Source organism: Falco peregrinus, chromosome 6, assembly GCF_023634155.1.
Source record: "Falco peregrinus isolate bFalPer1 chromosome 6, bFalPer1.pri, whole genome shotgun sequence".
NCBI lineage: Eukaryota > Metazoa > Chordata > Aves > Falconiformes > Falconidae > Falco > Falco peregrinus.
In genome coordinates, this window is record NC_073726.1 from 29,225,405 (window position 1) to 29,244,067 (window position 18,663).

The 18,663-nt window shown below is 44.7% G+C and overlaps 1 protein-coding gene across 2 annotated transcripts in view; it reads left to right on the top strand.

Moving 5' to 3' along the window:
* SFMBT2 (Scm like with four mbt domains 2) overlaps window positions 1–18,663 on the top strand; it is a 122,635-nt gene that overhangs the window by 40,256 nt on the left and 63,716 nt on the right. The window contains exons 5-6 of one of the 2 annotated variants that reach the window (XM_055807931.1): window positions 11,537–11,625; window positions 14,766–15,012. In XM_055807931.1, the coding sequence (XP_055663906.1) occupies window positions 11,537–11,625; window positions 14,766–15,012 (336 nt within the window). The remainder of the gene's footprint in view (window positions 1–11,536; window positions 11,626–14,765; window positions 15,013–18,663) is intronic. The other variant, XM_055807932.1, reaches the window with a different exon arrangement.

Here is an 18,663-nt window from a genome sequence, read left to right on the forward strand (position 1 = left end):
GCTCCTGGACTGCTGATTTGACAAGGCGTTCATTAAGACTCCTGGGTCTAAAGATTGGGAGTTTGAGCTCTCATCGCACAAGATGTGTCTCTTCTGCACACTGAGCATGGCGCTTAATGCAAGCGGAGGAAAAAATAATCAAGGAATGTACGTGGAGGCTTGGGGTTAAGTGGCAAGAACTGCGGAGTTGGGATGCTCATTTTCACAGTGAGCCGTCACCCTAATGGACATTGATACTAATGATGGAGGAACCCCCATGGTTATATGGTTTGTTCAGAGCTTTCAAACGCTGGGCATTGCCTGGCTTTCAGAAATACCTTTCAGGATCTCTGTCTGTGTGTGTACATGTCTTGAGACCATTTCAGTCAGCCATTCCTGCTTAATTTCAAAGACTGTTGTTGATAAAATGAAATTTAGTTACCTTGTACCTAGAATGGAATTGGGCAAGGAGCAATGTTACTGCTACACGTAAAGAATTTCTGTTTAGGTAAGAGTGAAGGTAAGAAATTTTGGAGAAGCAGAAACCGCTGGCTCTGAGTGAAACACTGTGACCTTTGTAGTTATGCATCAGGTTTCCTCCTAATTTATTGCATCGGTAACCAAGAATAAAATCAGATGTTTTTTACCATGTTGGATACTATAGCAAGATCAGAATAATCAGCCGTCATTCATGCCTGGAGATACAAGAGAGCAGATAACTGACCTAATTAAAAACATTTGTGTCTGGAGGACCTTTTGCGTTCCCAAGTAAGTTGCCAGGCAGCTGCTCTTCTCAATTCGTGGTGCTGCAATGGGGATGTTTCTGTTGTTAGGTGCCTAGTCTGGATGATAAGGTTTCAGAATTGTGTTCCAGGTGAAATTAATGTAACAACACTTTAAAAAATAGAGTTGCACACAGTAATTGAATACCACCCTGTTGAGGCTGGATGGCCACAGGTGACATTTTGTTGCACTAAGGGACCAGGTGAATGGATCCGTTGCGTCCCTGCAAGGCCAAGGGTGGGAAGCGGTGAATTCCCCTGACCTCTTACCATCTCCCACCTGTGTCTCACCTTCCCTCCTCCCCTGTGCCTGTACTCCCAAGGGAGAGCAGTGCTGCGTCTCGGTGGTCCCTGGCTGCACTGTGTTGCTTGAACTTGCGTGAAGTCTTCTTACAGCAAAGGGACATGATAAGTACAAACAGAGCTGATAAATTCGCTGCTGTTCTTTATCTACATAATCTGATTGCAATTGATAGGTAATGCCACCAAGACAGAGCAAAGCTGCTTCTCATTATCAGTGCACCTCTCCTTTTTATCCCTTTGTTTTATTTTAAATAATCCGGTGCAAGTAGGGTATTGACTTTACCTGAAGGGAAGTAATTAATCACAGTACTTATGAGCAGATCATATACTGCAGCTTGCATGCAGGATGGGTAACTGAGGCTGGTGTACTCAGTCAGTTGAGGCAGATGGATGCAGGTTAGCGGTACATAGGTAACCATGCTGTTGGGATTTATTGGGCAAATTTCTCTTCTGATCTTGAGCAGTTTAACTTGCAAGGAGAAAGCCATAGCAGCAGGCGCTCTGGAAGAGTGTGCCTGTTTCCAGAATGTTGCGTTTGGGGTGAAGGCAGCTGAACCTGCTGCGTGGAAGTGCCTCAGCAGCTGCTGGTGGTGACCCTCCTGCCAGTTATTTCTTGCTAGGCAAAGTGTCTTGCTAGGCTTCCTGAGTGGCAGTGGATTAACAGAGAGGATCGCTGCAACATCTTGCATCATTCATAAAACTAACCTCAGTGCAACAGTATCCATTCACCCTGTCCGCACGCTCTGATGCTTTTCTCCCACAGCATCCCACATCCGTGCCCTTTCCTCCTGCCACCTGTAGTTCCTACAGCTGCGTTGGAGACATAGCACAGGCCAGAGCAAGCTTCAAGAAATGAAAAGCAACTCCCAAACCACCTGCTGCTTTTTTTATTGTTAAAAAGATAACAGTTAATTAAGGACTGGAGAAACCCAAGAGGAACAGTGTGCATGTCTGTGAAGGGCTCAGAGGATGTTAACAAGTAATGTCTCCTGTGGACAGTGAGACATTTTTTTTGCACGTGAACTTGCCTGTTTTGACCTAGAGAGCATAAGTGGATCATTTCTGGAAACCTTGAATGGCAGCAGGAAGGATAACAGTTGCATTGCACTGAAACTGAGTATAGTTGCATAGAAAAAACTGTAAGGGAGAGAACCTAAAGCGTGTGCTCATGCCTTTCTTTGGGTTTTCTTCCCTTTACTTTTTCTAATCAATGGGTGCTCCTGTGTGCAGAATTGGGTATACAAGGATTAAAGTCTTTGCATTGGCCCTTTCTTAAGGCCATACAAAGTGCAGCATGGGTAGTCTTGTCTTCAAAATGGGATTGGAGTGTTTTGGGTAACCCAAAAAAACAAAGCACACCAAGTTATTTTGAAGACAATTAAAAATCATGAAGAATATTCTTATTATATGAAGCAACCCATGTGGGCTGAAGAAATAACATTAACTTGAAGTTTACACATTTTCTGTTTTGTTTAATAAAAATTACTAGATAATTAATAGTTATAAGAGCCAGTAGATCAATTGATAGCTTAAAGCAGCATCTTCTAACCGTGTACAAGGCTGACTCATTCTCCAGCAGATACCACGCTTCCTTCTAGCATCTGTTTACTAGCCTGTTTAAATTCATGAGTGGGACCACAGTGTACTGCTGACTCCAGGCGTGTATTTTGAGCACATGTATCCTTTGATGGACAGTTGCTTATAACTTCTGGTTTCCATGAAAATCCCCTGTTTATAATATTTTCTTTGAAGGCTTTCCCTGTTTAAGACAGGTGTATATAAGGTGATGCCTGAGCTCTGAAGTTGTTATCTCTTGATAGTTATGGCTGCATCATTAAGAAGCCAGATCAACAGCTTTTGATGCACTTTTTTTTTTCCCCCTTTTTTCTTTTTTGGAATGCATTTTTGTTATTTTGTGTTCTGATTCAAACTGCAGAACTCTGCTGGTGTGAGAAGATTGTTTGAAGTTTTAACTAAGAAAGTTGTTTAAAGATGTCTCCAGCTCTATTTGGCATTTTCCAGGGAGCCCACAAAAAAACCCAAACCAAACAGTCATTTTTATAGAAAATGCCATTGAATCACTGATCACTAGCTTTTTAAAAAAGTATTTTTTTATTTACTTTATTTCGGAAATGACTAACAGGGGATCTGGCTTGGTGGGATGTGCAACAGACGATGTTCCCTGCCCTGAAAGACTTGGGGAGGGTTCAAAAACAGCGCAGAGGCAGCTGGAGCCTTTTGCTTAGGGACACGGGAGCACGGACAGCACTGGCACCCCCCTGCTGTTTTCACATCCAGTGTAGTTCACAAGGATGTATATAGTTCAGCAAGCCAAATGAAAGTGTTTGGATTCAACTGTTTTCTGTCAAAATGCTGTTTTATCAAAATGGAAATATTTTGTGAGAACATGTCAGTTTTGACAAATTGTTTTGATGGGTGAAGTCTAAACAAATTGTTTTAGCATTCTATGTTACTGTGATATAAAGACATCTCATTTTGACTCTACCATTTAGGCCTTTATAACATAGTTGTAACATTTATACGTTAAGACTTTTTGTATAAATATTGCATCAAATGTGTGACAACTTTAACATTAAGGAAAAATTTCAATATTATAAGGTTTGTATGTTTTTGTAATATGCTATTTACCTTTTCAAAACCTCCATATTTTATCATAGAATCACAGCATCACAGAATGGTTTGGGTTGGAAGGGACCTTAAAGACCATCCAGTCCCACCCTCCCGCCACAGGCAAGGACACCCCCCACCAGCCCAGGTCGCTCGAAGCCCCGTCCAGCCTGGCCTTGAGCCCTGCCAGGGATGGGGCACCCACAGCTGCTCTGGGCAGCCTCTGCCAGCGCCTCGCCGCCCTCACAGGGAAGAATTTCTTCCTAATATCCAGTCTAGGTCTACCTTCTTTCAGCTTAAAGCCCTTCCCCCTTGTCCTATCGCTACGTGCCCTTGTACAAAGCCCCTCTCCAGCTTTCTTGTCGGCCCCTTCAGGTACTGGCAGGTGCTCTAAGGTCTCCCCGGAGCCTTCTCTTCTCCAGGCTGAACAGCCCCAATTCCCTCAGCCTGTCTTCATAGGAGAGGTGCTCCAGCCCTCGGATCATCTCTGTGGCCTCCTCGGGACTTGCTCCAACAAGTCCGTGTCCTTCTTACATTGGGGGTCCCAGAACTGAATGCATACCCCAGGTGGGGTCTCATTGTCCTTCTTAAAAGAGCCTGTATCCTTCCATTCCAACACTCCAATCAGAGGAGCCATCCTACCACGTCTTAGTGATGCCAGTAAGGTCTGTTGCTGGCACTGGGATCAAACTGGTAGGAGTGGGATGGATTGAGGTTCCACTCCCCTGGCAATTTTAGGTTAGTGTATCTTAAATCTGTAATACCTATATATAAACTTTTGAACATCCTGAATTACTTCTTTAGAAGATTTATTTTTTAGGAGATCTTGATATTTTAATTTATTTCATAATGGACTGACAAGAATTGTCCAGGTACTGTCCGGCTATAATTCTTCGTTTTAATTGTTTTGTTCATTCCAGGCCTAGGAAGGAGTTAATTTTTTAATAATAAGAATAGTTGCCACAATGAGAGCATTGTCACTTAGCAGATTTATCCCAAAGATTTTTAACCCATTTTATAAAGCTTTTGAAGATGCTGTTCTTCACATATGAGAAAATTGAAACACTATTGTTTACAGAGGTTGATGGGGTCCAGAGGGAATTCTCCAGTAGAGGTGTTGACAGGTTGCTGATTATCTGGTGTTATTCATAAAAACCCAACATGAAAACCATTTTTTTTAAATGTATGGACAAAAATGAGCATAATTTGATATTATTACTTGTCTTTGGCCTTGTTACTGTGGCAGCAGCTCAGGTCCACTCAGGGCCAGGGTTAGGTTGTCCTCATGCCTGCAAGCTCATACTCAATGTGCTCAAACAGTAGGTAGATAGATGGGCATAGGCATTCAGTCATGCATTATGTATTATTTTGTATTATTATGCGTTATTTTGAAGTAATGGCACACTTGCTTGATGGTCCCTGGTGGCTGGAAGCATGGTTTTGTTATGCATTTCCTCGTGGCTGGGGAGGGCAAGGATATCCATGAGGTGTGAAAGGCGTTTCCAAGGAGTAGCTTATTTGGGTGCTGTAAGCCAGTAAGGTATTGTGTTATTTGTTCATTTTACTGAATGCAGCAGTTCAGATTCCTGAGTCTTGCTCTAGTCAGTGCAGTGAGTGGTTTGGGGAAAAACCACCAGTCATAAAAAAGCAGAAAATACCATGCATGTTCCTTCCCTTGTTTTCTAAGTCTTTCAGATTTCAAGGTTTTTCCGGGGCTTTGCAGTGTATGTTTTTCCAAATTAAAAAAAAAAAAAAAAAAAAAAAAAAAAAAAAAAAAAAGAAGAAAAGAAAAAGAAAGAAAAGAGAATAAGGGTTTTTATATAAACCCGTGGCCTGGGAGAAGTGGCTTTAAGAAAAACAGCAACTGCTAGGAGGCTAGATAAAATCCTGAGTTGGTAATGCGATAATAGTATCTCATATTCATTGAATGGAGTGCCTGTGACTCAGTGCTTTCATGGGACTGTAAATGTTCTTTTAATCTCTTATTTCTCTAGAGAGGCAGATAAATCTGAACCCATTATAAGCTGTGGCTGAGGCAGGGCACTGAGATTTACAGGGCACCAGGAGTGAAGCCGCTGTCCTGGCTCTCAGGCAGGAGGTTAGTGGGGTTACAGGGGATGCGGTGATGCAGGGTGTGCAGCGCTCTGGGCTCTTCAGCCACTCTTTGCGTAGCTTTCATGGTCAGCATGCACTGCGCAAGGGGAAAGGGCTGTTTTTGAGGAGCTGGTGCTGAAAACCTGGTGCACAGTGAGTGGTGCTAACAGTACTCTGCACATCAGCCACTGAGCAGGTTACAGCAGTCCCTGGTCCTCAGCTGCTGCCGCGGTGCCGAGGTTTGGCGCAGTCAGATCCAGCCACAGCCTGGAGTGGTTTGCTTGGGAAGATGAGACGAATGGGTAAAAGTGTGAAAATGGCAGGGAGTCAAAAAGGGAGAGAGGAATTGGAGTCAGAGAGGTTGGGAGCAGGGTGAATTCAGTAGGGAAATAAGTGGGAAGAATTATTATTGTTGGAGGCATGTCAGGTGTGATCTGTTTTTTGATGGAGTTGAGCCCTCTGGAAGGGGAACACAGTTTTAGAACCTGTACCGTGACTTCTGTGGAAATAAAGAGAGTCTTAATGTGGAAGGGGTCCTTTTTCCTTCTACTTTAAGAACCTGGTGTAATATCTGCCAAGCTGGAAGATGGTCTCTGAAATGAGTATTTTTTGCTGGAGGAGGCAGGAGGGCTTTGCATTCTCCTGTGGGAGACACAAAGGCAGTGTGCTGCAGAGACTGTAGCAGAGCAGGGATTCCTGGTTTTTACTTTTGCAGGTGTGGATAATTTCACTGACCTCTGTTAGGAGGAGGCAAAGTCTGGGCTCAGGCTCAACCAGCCCAGCCTGGTGCTGAGTCTGGGAATTGCTGCACTGCTACGACAGCTCCTTGGGAACTGGGGAGAGCTATGTGGGATCTTTCTCAGGTCTTTCTGTAGTGATACAGAGCCAGATGAATTTTCCTCTCTGTGCAGTTAGTCCTGTATGAGTGCAGTCTGGAGCAGAGCTGTTGGCTCTGCTATGGATATACCTTGGACCAGCACCATGCAGATCTGGCCTCTGTTTTGGGCTGCTTTGCTCTAAGGCAGGTGGTTCTGTGGCATTTTTATGGTAGGAAGATGCTTTAAAGCCTTTGGCCTTGGAGCTGCAGAGGTGTGAAACAACCACCCATGCGGGCTCCAAGAGGAGCTGAACTCGATCCAAGGGAAACAGGCACATCTGCGTACAAAAGCTGCAGCTCCAAACAGGGCTGTGGTGCTGCTTGCTAAACCTGGAAAGAAAAGCAGTTGCGGGAGCCCTGGCGTTTCATGAGCCTCGCTCTGTGCAATGCATGCCTTGTATTTGGGCTGTGCTGTGTCTAATCTCGTGCAAGCTCTGACCGATGCTTTTTCCCTGGTGGGAGTATTGCTAATACCTGTCTCCTCTCTGGATAATCTAGTGTTTAATCGTTCAGTTCAGCTCACACTGTAGCCTTTGCATCAGTGGGTCACTAAACTGAGTCCTTTTTTCTGCTACCGTGCCTCTGCTTCTCTTGAATCATTTTCTCTCACTATGATAAATTTGATGGCGGGTGGCCCCCAGGGTCTCAGACCATTGCACAACCTCATAACGGTCACTGTGGTGCACATGTGCAGGATGATGGCACTGGCACTAAGATGGGTGTGCTGCTCACAGCAATATTGGGACTCTTGGTCAAGCTCTGTCCTTGTAGAGCATCGCAGCCTCGTGCTCCAGAGGACCACTCTGTGTGACTGTGTTACTGTTGTCTTGGTCAAGCAAGCCATCACTGCTTAGGATATAATTTCCAAAGTGGCCTTGATGTAACAGGAATATCTCAAATGCTTTCTTGTCATTTGGCCAGTTTGGCGCCCCACGGTGGGGTGGGTGACAGTCCCTTGCCAAGGTGCCACCTTAATGAGCTGTGCCTGGTGAGGGAAGCGGTGGGCATGCAAAGGGACAGGTAGCTTTTGATACTGACCCCTGTGTAGAGGGGATTTTGGGCACTGGTAAAAGTCTTCCAGTTTTGTCAGAGGGATATTTCATCCTATGCCACCTAGGCAGAAGTACCAGGGACTTTTTACTGTGAAGACTTTTGATCACCTTTTGGGTCTGTGCAGCTCAGTAGGAGCTAGGGTGGTGTGAATTAGGGTGACATTAATTGTGTGTTGGTAAATGACTGCTTGTGCCTATCACACTTTGTGGTTGGAGGGGGCTCATCAGGCTATTTCAGTGTGAAGGTTTGAAGGACACATTTTGTCCTCTGTGGCTTCTGGCTTTTGTAGGATGACCTACTTCCCTGCATGAAGTGGTTCTTTTTGAAAGGATTTAATGAGGAGGGTTTCTTTTGCTTGATTTCCTTGTGTTTCCCCTGTCTCCCACAGCACCGCAGGCATAAACTGAGGTTCTGGAGGTGCATTCAGCTTGACAGGTTCTGGGTCAAGGGGGTTTACAGAGGTCTTCTGGGAAGATGAATCCATTGAAAGGTAGAGAAAACATGGATATCTGAGCCTGATGGACCACTCCTGACTCACAGACATTACTTAAGGAAGGAAAAACTGTTTTGAAAGTAGCAGTACTAGTGGGGCTTTGGTCCCGGTGGGACAGGATCCTTGGTTCTGCCCACCTTCCCATCCTGCCGGTTGGCCAGCCAGCTACAATTGGGATCCAAAAGCAGAGTTCTTGCAGCTTGCCTGCAGTAGCGGAGGTTCAGTTGGGTCTTTTCCTGTGTTTAACAAGTGAAAATGTGAGTTAGTGATTGAAAAGCAGTGGTTCAGTTCACAGGTGCTGAGTCTGATATGCCAGAGAAGCACCAGCATTTCTTGAGATGGATGCTCAGGTTGGGCACCCATGCATTACACTGCTAGCTCTTCTTATTTACCCAGCAGATTTTCCTTTGTTTGAATATTCTTGTTTAACATTTTGTCTGGTCCTCAGAGGCTTTTGCAGATACCATGGAGGTTCAGATTCACTTCATTACTACAAAAAATTAGTATTTACATTGTAATAACTTGAACGGTAGTACTGAGAATGATGGTGCTCTGTAGGCACTGAAGAAGGTGCAAATCCTCATTCCTAAAATTTCCAGCGCAGTCTATACTCTCTCAGACATCTTCAGAGTCCCTTTTTCTACACTGCAAAAGAATAAAGTAAGACACTGTATTTGTGTGGGGAGGATGGCTCTGAGACAGCTCAGAATCTGTGAGTAGTTTGTTTTGTCAGCTGAGTCCATGTAGTTTGAAAACAAAGGTTACCTTGGCACTTTTGGACTTTGGAAGCCTGTAATCCAGATTTGAATGTGGAGAGGGACACTCTCTTGTCTAGGTGTCAAAAAGCTGTGAGGTGCAAGTCATCTAAAAAGGGATTTTTGCTTTTGAGAGGCCTTAGAAGGTGTACTGAGTGACAGACAGCAAGATCTGCGAATCGGGCACCGTTAAGACATCTCAAATAGGGCATCTGGAAATGAAAGCCCCTAAAATCTGTTGTCAACTTTGAAAATCCTATTTCCCCCACCCCCGCCCCCCCACCCCCCTGCCAGCTCTGAAAGTTCGATTCGTGTTCTTTTTATCACATTTGTCATTCCTGAGTAATGAAGCTCTGGCATTCAAAAATGTGGCTGACAACTTTGTGGGTATGAGCCAGAATGAAGTTCAACTTGCACCTTTCTTGGATGCACCCAGTGCTGTTCACAGCAAGAGGCAGAAGTCTGAGCTAGAGGGACTCCATTCTCATTCATTACGGCAATTACTGTCTTCTCACTGATGCCAAAATTAAGCTTGTTTGCTTTATCCTAATGTAGGTGGACAGGAACTGATGAGGTATACGCAACAGGAATGTTGAGAGAGAAAGTGCCATGTATAAACCATTTCTTCTCAGGCTGTTCCTTCATCTTAAATAATGTGAAGGTCATAAATCTCCTGGCAATCATGCAAAATCAGTGCTGTGAAAGACTTAGAATGGTTCCAGGCAAGTTCGAGTATTATTTTATAGAGGCTCAAGTCCAGCACTTCAAGGTTTGCTAATTTTAAATACATTTAAATGCACTTTTAAAGTCATTTAGGTCTATAATTTGAATGTATAGTTCAGGTGACTTTGGTGGAACTGACTTTTGGGGAAGGAGCACAACTCGGAAATGGGGTCTGCTACGGGTGAGGTCTGCTGGGCATGGTTCCTGTCTTTGTCTGTGTCCAACTGCATTGGTATTTGGATTGCATAAGGTATTTAGGATATAAATCGTGTACGGGCCAGAGTCCAAGTGTGCCAAACACCTATGCTGGATGGAAGCCCAACCCATGAGCATGCTGTGCCAGGTTTTGTGGCAGTGTCATGTAACTGTCCTTGGACAAACCCAGTGCTCCATCTTTGCATTTCTTTAATACAGTGTTTGGCAGCAGATGGCTTGAGGATGCATTCTGAGGAGGCTGAGGTTTGGTCTCCTTGGCCGGAGGTAATGGTGGCAATATTTGTGCCCACAGTGCTGTTTGCAACTGCACCCAGAAGTCCTCCTGCTCTAACCACTGAGACTCTTTAACACTCAGAGGCCCAAAACCTCAGGTTCTGCATGGCCTGGGCAGTGCAGTAGCTGACACCCGCCACTGGGAAAGACTGGGAAGTCAGTCACCGAGCTTTTAAAACACTTAGAAATCTCACCCTGATGTGTGTACAAATGTGAAGTGCTTCAGACTAGGTTGCTCTTGGTTGACTAATGTGGTATTTCCCTGAAGTGTGGAGCAAAGGACTCTGCTTCTTTTGGGCAGACCATGAGGGCTGCTATCATTTAATTATATTCTGGACCTGTGCTGGTTAATTACAGCCCTTCCTGGGCTCCCCGATGGGGTAGCGGTCTTTAAACCATGCATCCACTTGTTGGTTCAGAAGAGATGTTTTGATTTTTAAATCCTTGTGATTTTTCTCTTCTGTAGGTGTTGCTGTGTTAGCAACATAGCTCTATCACTGTTGGTTATCTCACACGTAAGTAAGATTTTAGGGGAGAGAAAAATGTTTCTGATGCAATTTAATTCCCATTTACGGGCAGGTGGAATGAAAAGTCTGGTTTCTGGGTTTCCAGTGGCAGATGTACAATGCATTGGAAGAGGCATCTGTATCTCTGAAGCTGAGATTTGCTGAATTGCCTTTTGGTGCCCAGCTTTTACTGATTTCAACAAGAATTGAATCTGAGTTTCAATCCCAGAGGCTACATTTACGTATTTCAGTTCATATCTTATGAAACCATGGATATGGATCCTAAAGTGACACAGGCTTACAGTGTTTAGCTCAGAAATTACTCGAATTCTTTTTGAAATGAAGTGGGAGATCCTGATGAATACTTTCAAGACTTTCTTCTTCTTGGCAGCTGATAAACCATGTTCTCAGGGCTGATTTTTCTGCTCTGTGGGGGGAAGGCACCTGGAGTTCCTGTTGTCCTGTCGAGGAAGTTTGCACAGCTTTTTGTTTATCAGAGGTCATTAGTGAGCAGACAAAGAGACACTATAAATCATCTTTGAGCCTACGTGATAGGCAGGAAAGGAGCAGTGGCCGATGTTGAATGGGAGAGGTGGAGATGATAAGCCACGCCGTCGTAAATCCCTGTCAGCGATTACTGTGGGGCAACACCTTCACTTATTTTGGGATGAACCATGTGCACGGGTTGCCCAGGGAACCGGACAGCAAGCCAGCTTTTCTCCCGGTCTGGACTGTAATTGCATCCGAAACTAGAGAGCTGGTAAACCCTAAGGAGATGTTTCTAAAATATGTGTGGCAAGTCCATTGCGGTCTGCTGTGCTAAGCATTGCTTTTCTTTCCTCCCCCCTCCCCAGCAATCAAAGAGAAATACATGGACTGGACGGAGTTTCTCATACACGATTTAACCGGCGCCCGGACTGCACCTGCAAATTTACTGGAAGGCGTATGTATTAGATTGCAGTTTCTCTCTGATACCGGTGTCGCGGTGTGCATGCTGCCCGCGGTGTTGATGCTCCTGGTGTGTAGGGCTGTGTGCTTGCAGCGTCTGTGTGCTGTCAGCGGGGTCTGATCCAGTGCTGGCCCAAAGCCACTGGCAACGTTGCCTTGGCTCTGCCGGCTCCGTTTCTGACCCGGGGATGGGTAGTTTGTTCTGCCTTTAAGCTGGAGGGTGGTGCTTAGAAAGTTGGTTACTCGAAAAAGGCTAGGTGGTGAAAGAGAGCGTGGAGAGGGGCCATAGGAAGGAGAACACAGGCTTTCAGTGTCCCATTAAATCCACCCAGCTGGTGAGTTGAGTCAGGACACAGGTTGGAGAGGGGGGCTTTAGCAGGTTGATGGGGAGCGCCGTCTGGTTTATGTCTGTATGGAAACAGCTCCCCCAAGGACATTCCTTCCACCTAACCACGGCGATCCGATGTAGCAGGGAAGCTGGGTGAGGTGGCCTCAGTCATCAGCAGTCAGAAGAAGGGCGTGTTTTTTTAGATGCACCCATATGACCAAGAGCCCAGTCTATGAGGCATATTCACAAGGTGACTTGCACCTGGGGCAGCCTCGGCACGCTTTGGGATCTTGGATGAAAATCCTGCAGTTCCACCTCGAAACTGCAAAAGCAGGGCACTTCCTCCATGGAACCTGCCCTGCTCTCGTGTGGATGCTATGCAGGCATTTGGAGAGAAGACAGCCTGTCCTGCAGGAGGTAATTCTCTCTGCCTCTCTGTGTTTAGGCTGAGAGGGAAGGCATACAGGCAGTTGCCCTTTGTATAAGTGCTCACATTGGCTTTTTGGAAGTAAGTGTGCATCCAGGCACCACATTTGATCGCTTTGTCCCTGGTCACTCCCACCAACTGCTGCTGCATCCTTTTTCCACGTGCCTGTGCAGTACGAGCAGCCTGGCAGGGAGAATTAATAGCGCACCATCAGGGATGGTTTTTTGCCCCTAGTCTGTTAGGTGAACAGCCCTTGCATGCCCAAAATAGTGCACGTCCTCAGGTCTGCTTCATCCCCGTTCCTGGACCACTCCCAGGTGGCACATGCAAAAAGCTGGTGGTGGCCACCACCCATCTCTGGTGTGTGCCAGCGCCATCGCAAACCTCTCCATTCCCTTTCTGCAGGCAGAGAAAAGAGGCAACCCCAGGCAGAAACGCAGAGAGAGAAAACATTGCATTGGCTTGAAATAGTTTCTGACCCTTTTCTGGTGTTTTATGCAATATATGTGTTTAGTGCTGTCTGTGTTGTGCAATGTATGTAACCCCCTGTTGACAGATTTGCTGTTCGTGAGTGCTGCAGATTGTTGTTATACTGTTAAATCAATATGTAGCGATGCTTTTTTTTTTTTACATGCTAGCTATGCGTATAAACAGTTCTTGTTTTATAGTAAATGTTAATATTTCATGCAAGCCGATTATTAATCTTAGCCATTCAGTTCTCAGGGGTAAGTGACAACCCATTGGCTTAAAATTTAGCACACAAATCAGAGAAGCAATATTCGCTTTTATACAGCCAGGGATTTATTATAATAAGTTAAATCATTACACCATTGGTTCATATTAAAGAATGTTTTGTGGCGATGAAGCAGTTGTATGAGAGGGAAAAACCACCATTAAAGTAGACTTCTGTTACATTGCTAAATTCTGACACTGCATTTTGCCATGAAATAATACTTGAAAAGATTATACAGGTGCTTGTAGCTTGCACTGTAGAGGAGTGGGTTATAATGGCAAATATATTGTTCTGAGAAATATCTGTTAATCACAAGAGTTGGTGAAAACTGTACACGTGTTAAGGTTTTAGTTAATTTTAATTACATTTTTTACCAAATTCTCATTCTGTTGCCTGCATTTTGGAGTAAGAGAGGTGTAGTGAAAATTGGTTGCATTTCAGATTTTTGGATATTTTCAAAATTCAATAGCAAGGGGAACTTTATTGAAAAATAAGGCTTTTTCCTCTCTTTTCTCTAACCATTCCTAGAAAGAACCATCCTGGGCTGACTCTGATTTACAGAATTAATATTTAAAAAAATACTGTGAAAGGTTTATATTGTTTAATTAAGTAGAAGTGGGACAAACACGCAGGAAGAGAAAGAGTCCTTGTTTTTAATACATTTTGCCTGTGCTTAGCATCTCCTTTGGGGACCAATGCTCCCAACTCGGGATGTTTTTTTAGTGCTGCTCTTAAAGCTCTGGAATTGAGAAATTGCATAAGAATTGGAACTTGCATTTAATACAAAGAAGAAATCTAACCGTTCTGTTAGCGGAGAAAAGCTTGACAACACAGAGAGGCTCACAATCACAAAGCCAAAACACCGAGTCCCAAAGGTATTGTTCTGCAAAGCATCTCATGGATTTTTAATGCCTGCAGTTGGCAGCTTTGCAGGTGTAAAGTTAAGCACATGTGTAAATGGTTGCAGAACCGGGATCACAGAAAATACTATATGTAAGCACATAACCTCAGTCACTGGGATTTCTTGGGCACGGTGGCTTGACCTGGCAAATCCTGTGTGCCTCAGGCTTTGATCCCAAGACCACTTAAGCTGGTGGGAGCCTGCCATGCATGGGCTTTGGAGTAACCACCACAGACTCTTGCATCCATGGCTGTGGAGAATAGTTTGCTCTACGTGCCCATAGGAATGAGGTAAAGCCTTTGGTGGGAAAGATCAGGGCACAGAGAGCAATTTCAGGGTCATGCCCAGAGTAGATGCCTTTAGGTAAATGCCAGTGTCCAGTCCTGTGATGGGCTCTTATCAGCTGCATTCAATGAGAATTTGGTTTGAAATCCTTCAATATAACTGGGCTTTGAGTTGTTCAGGAGCATCCTAAGCAGTTGTGCCTTCTGGGCCATTCCACCTTTTATTATTCTTTTTTGTTGTTGTTGATGATGTCGGTTGAGAAATTAGCACAACTGTTGTTTTCTGTTTTACTTCTGAATTTGCACTTGGAAGACATTGGGTAAAATAGAAGAAGAACAGACTGTTTGCTGATCGCTTGGATGATGGTGTGAAAAACAAAAATAATCTTCTGCTGTCATCTGTTTCCTTGAGAAGTCTTCAAATAAAGTTTAAAATAAGGAGTTTTGCTTCTATTCAAACAGCCTCTGCGAGGAAAAAACCCTGTAGACCTCATTACAGTTGATTCCTTAATAGAGCTGCAGGATTCCCAGAATCCCTTTCAGTACTGGATAGTTAGTGTGGTTGAAAATGTTGGAGGAAGATTACGCCTTCGCTATGTGGGATTGGAGGAGACTGAATCCTATGACCAGTGGTTGTTTTACTTGGATTGCAGACTTCGACCAGTCGGTTGGTGTCAAGAGAATAAATACAGAATGGACCCACCTGCAGGTAAAGAGCCTCCTGAAAATACTGTCTCCCTTTGTGGCATTTACTGATGTTTTGAGATATTCGTGCAAGCTGTTGCCTCTTCTCCAGTGTTCACATTGCTTTGACAGTAGTTTCTACCTATAACGTAGATGGCATGTGAGAGCCATCTGATTTGGCTTCAAAGTGGGCCAGGGAAACTGTATTACATTTATTTGATAAATTCGGTTTAGCTTGGCTCACTCCTGGAAGGAAGCAATGTCCGATAAAAACAGTTTCGTGCAGTTTTCCACCAAGAAGCAGAGCTGGTGGGGATCGTCCAAGGATGTGCCTGCTTATCCAACCCTTCTCATTGGTGTTTCAGTGGCCAGGTCTTTCTGGCCGTGCTGTAGGTATCCTGGTGGAGGCCTCACTGGGAACTGCTCTTCTGCTGTCGAGTCCTAGGAGACACCTCTCAGCATACACTAGGCTCTATTTGCTTTCCCCTCAGCCAAAGACCACTTGCCCATTTGTCTTTCCGTGGTCGCACACATTTGTCTTGGGAAGCCGTAGACCTATTTTCAGGTTTGGAGAAAGTCTTTTGGGACCCTCATAGTCCCTCTAACATAGGTCTTTCATATTCTGCTGTAACGTTGCTGTACATCTCTGAAGTGAGAGCTGCCTTGTGTGTAACCAGTGAGAAAGTGTACTGAGAGTGCTGGATGCATCTGCCTGGCCATGCCAGACCGCTCATCAAGGGGTTATGGGGTGTCTGTTGCTAGAAGGTAAGAAAGTACTCCTTTGAGTAAGGGTTGATGGGGTCTTTCAGATTTAGAAGACCACAAATTTTGTCCTGCATTTTCTCCAAGGGAATGAAGTCTTTGCCAGTATGTCAGACCAGGTTCACCGTCAGGAGATTGCAACTTAGAGAAGCAGCTCTCTAGAGCTGAGCTTAGTGTTCAAACCAGCTTGGATGGAGAGGGAGAGAGACTGTGGCTAGGCCAGCCTGGGGTCAGAAATTGGAAGCTGCAGATCCAGAGGCAGGAGAATTTCAAGGGACAGGACCCAGAAAGAAGAGCCAGGTGCAAGCAGGCTGAGCCAGGAGGCTGGGCAGGAGCAGTGTTTAGGGGTCAGCTGGAAGCAAACTCCAAACGGTGGGACTGGGTGTGGAAAAAGGAGCACGACTGAAATGGCAGGGAAAGAATGATCACAAGGATGAGTGTAGGGGAGGACTAAGCATTGCAGAGGTTTAGCAAGCAGGGTATGGGCTAAGGACCACACCACATCACAGGGGCTCCAGGCTCCTTGAAGCCTCCTGGAGAAGTGTTTGCAGAGGCATTCACTGGCAGGTTCTGGGACTAGCTCTGGAGCTATGCTTCCATCCAGGCTGTACCTCATGACAATTAAGGATGACTGGAAGGGTGAATTTTCCTCACCATCCCATAATATTGGTCAAAACTATGAAAGTTTCTGGGAAGTTGAGTTTCTCTCTGCTCAGGGCATTTGGCTCTGCATTGGTCTGAATGGAGTTGGCTGAGTCAAATTGGTTGGCTTGACTTCTCTTGGAGTTAAGGATCTGGTTAAACACGACAGCTTAGACCGCTGCATGTATGGTCTTCCTTGGGGCAGAAAGTGTGCAGCGTCTGTATAAATAAATATAAATAATAATAAAAAAATAAAATAAAAAATAAAAAATAAAATAAAAAAAAATAAAAAAGTCTGTGGCTTATGCTTGGGCCACAAAGCTGTTTGCCAAGCCCTGTGGAGCATGGCCCCCCTGTGCTAACTGTTTGCACCTCCAAGCTGGATGCCCCAAGACTACTGTTTCCCTTGGGAGATGAGGCGCTTTCTTGGTTAATGTACAGGTTCTGGTCCAGTAGACCTGTCCCACCTTTTCCAGTGTAGGCGAACAACTTGTCCAGGCCTGTGCCTCATTTTCCTTGTGCTGTGGGTGATTTTTTTCCACGTCTGTCAAATGATAGCAGAAAGGTGTTTCGGATGTGGCTTCTGTCCATTGCACCTGATTCAGAGAGGTTACCCCAATACCTGCAGCTGTCATGTTCACAAGTCTGTCTGGGTCTCGGGTCTAACTTGGGATCTTCAATGCTTTTTGGAAGCATGTGTTTTTCTTCACTGATAGGTAGGAATCAGTGTTCCCCATCACTTTTAGATGTGAATGCTGGAGAGTGTGAATATCACTTGCTCTGTTATTTTACAGAGCGTTTGTATTACAGAGAAACACTTTTTCATTGACCATCTTTGAACCCTCTTGGCCTGTATAGGTTTGGTGAATCTATACAGAAATGGTCTGGATGAGATTTGTAATTCTTCCTTGTTTATTCCATTCTCTTTCTACTCTTTCCTTCTTTTATCTGGTTGTACTTCCTTCTCTGTGGATTCACCCACCCCCCTGCCTTTCTTTTTCTTCTCATTTTTTCTGTCATTTTGTCTCTAAACTTGTTATTAGGCTCTTTAATTGCTGAAGTTTAGGTTTCTTCTCCTATTTCTTTGCTTTAACTGCTTCTAAAATTTCTTTCTCTTGTTCTCATCTGCCTCCATCTGATACCTGTTTCCAGTCCTTGATGTTTCCTTGGTCACTCACTTTTTAGTGAACATTGTTACTAATGCATTTAATGCCCAGGTCTTCTTCCTGACTTCTCTTGGCTTAAATAGGTGGTCATGACTTTCCATCTCCTAAAGCTAGGTCTTATAGGAGTTTGCTGAGAAAAGACCCTTCGGGTCTGAACCCTTCCATTTTCTCACAAGTCCCCTCCTGAACGCTGCCCCCACAGATCTTTCTTTGATCCCCTCTTCTGGTGTACCCAGTTGTCAGGCTCTGCACTCCAGGTAGTAGCTGGTCAGGGATGGGAACCTGATGAATTTCTGGAGTCAGGAATACTGGTTGTTCCACTTCTGATGTAGTGGACTATATCAGCCGTTTGATGTCCACCTGTCAACAAATTCATAAAGCACAATGGATGAATAAAGCATATGAGACATTAACCCACAGGAAGAAGAGGGAAAAAGCCCAGTGGCTGGCCTTAGAGGTTCTGTTTCAAATTCAAGAGTCTGCAAAATAAATGTTGGAGCAAGCAGGCAAGCAAGCAGTAGTGAGTCGGCAGGATGAGATGCTGGCAGTGGAGACCTCTAAAGAAACAGGGATGAAGCTACTAAACCGCAAACTGTCAAAGGATGCAATTTCCTAAGGACCTCAGGCCAGGAGAGTGTGCAGGGACATCTCCTTGCCTGCTTACATGCTTCCTGGTGACTACTGTAGTAAATAAGATTTGGACTAGAAAGAGCTTTGTTGTGGGAAAACCTAGTATGAACCTTCTTAGGACAGAGAAGGAGTCTGTGGGGAGGATATTGTTTTTTTGCACATCAGGGTTAAGTTCGCCTGCTGTACTGTAGGCATCCAAAAGACAGTTCATCATGAGCTATTGCTTTGTCTTTATGATCGATGGAGGAAAGGGGATGCCTAAGACATGCCTGACGTAGGTCAGATGAAATGACGTCTTCGTAAGCCTATGTTTTTCCACTCAGAGGGGTTGAAAGCAATGAACACAGACCTGGTTATGTAACTTCTGAACATCTGAAGCCAGTTAAGGTGACTCCTTGATTGAGAACAGGAACAGCCTTAGACTGCATGATGAAGCTGTTTCGAATCTCCTCCAAGAGATGCTGAGAACACGCAGC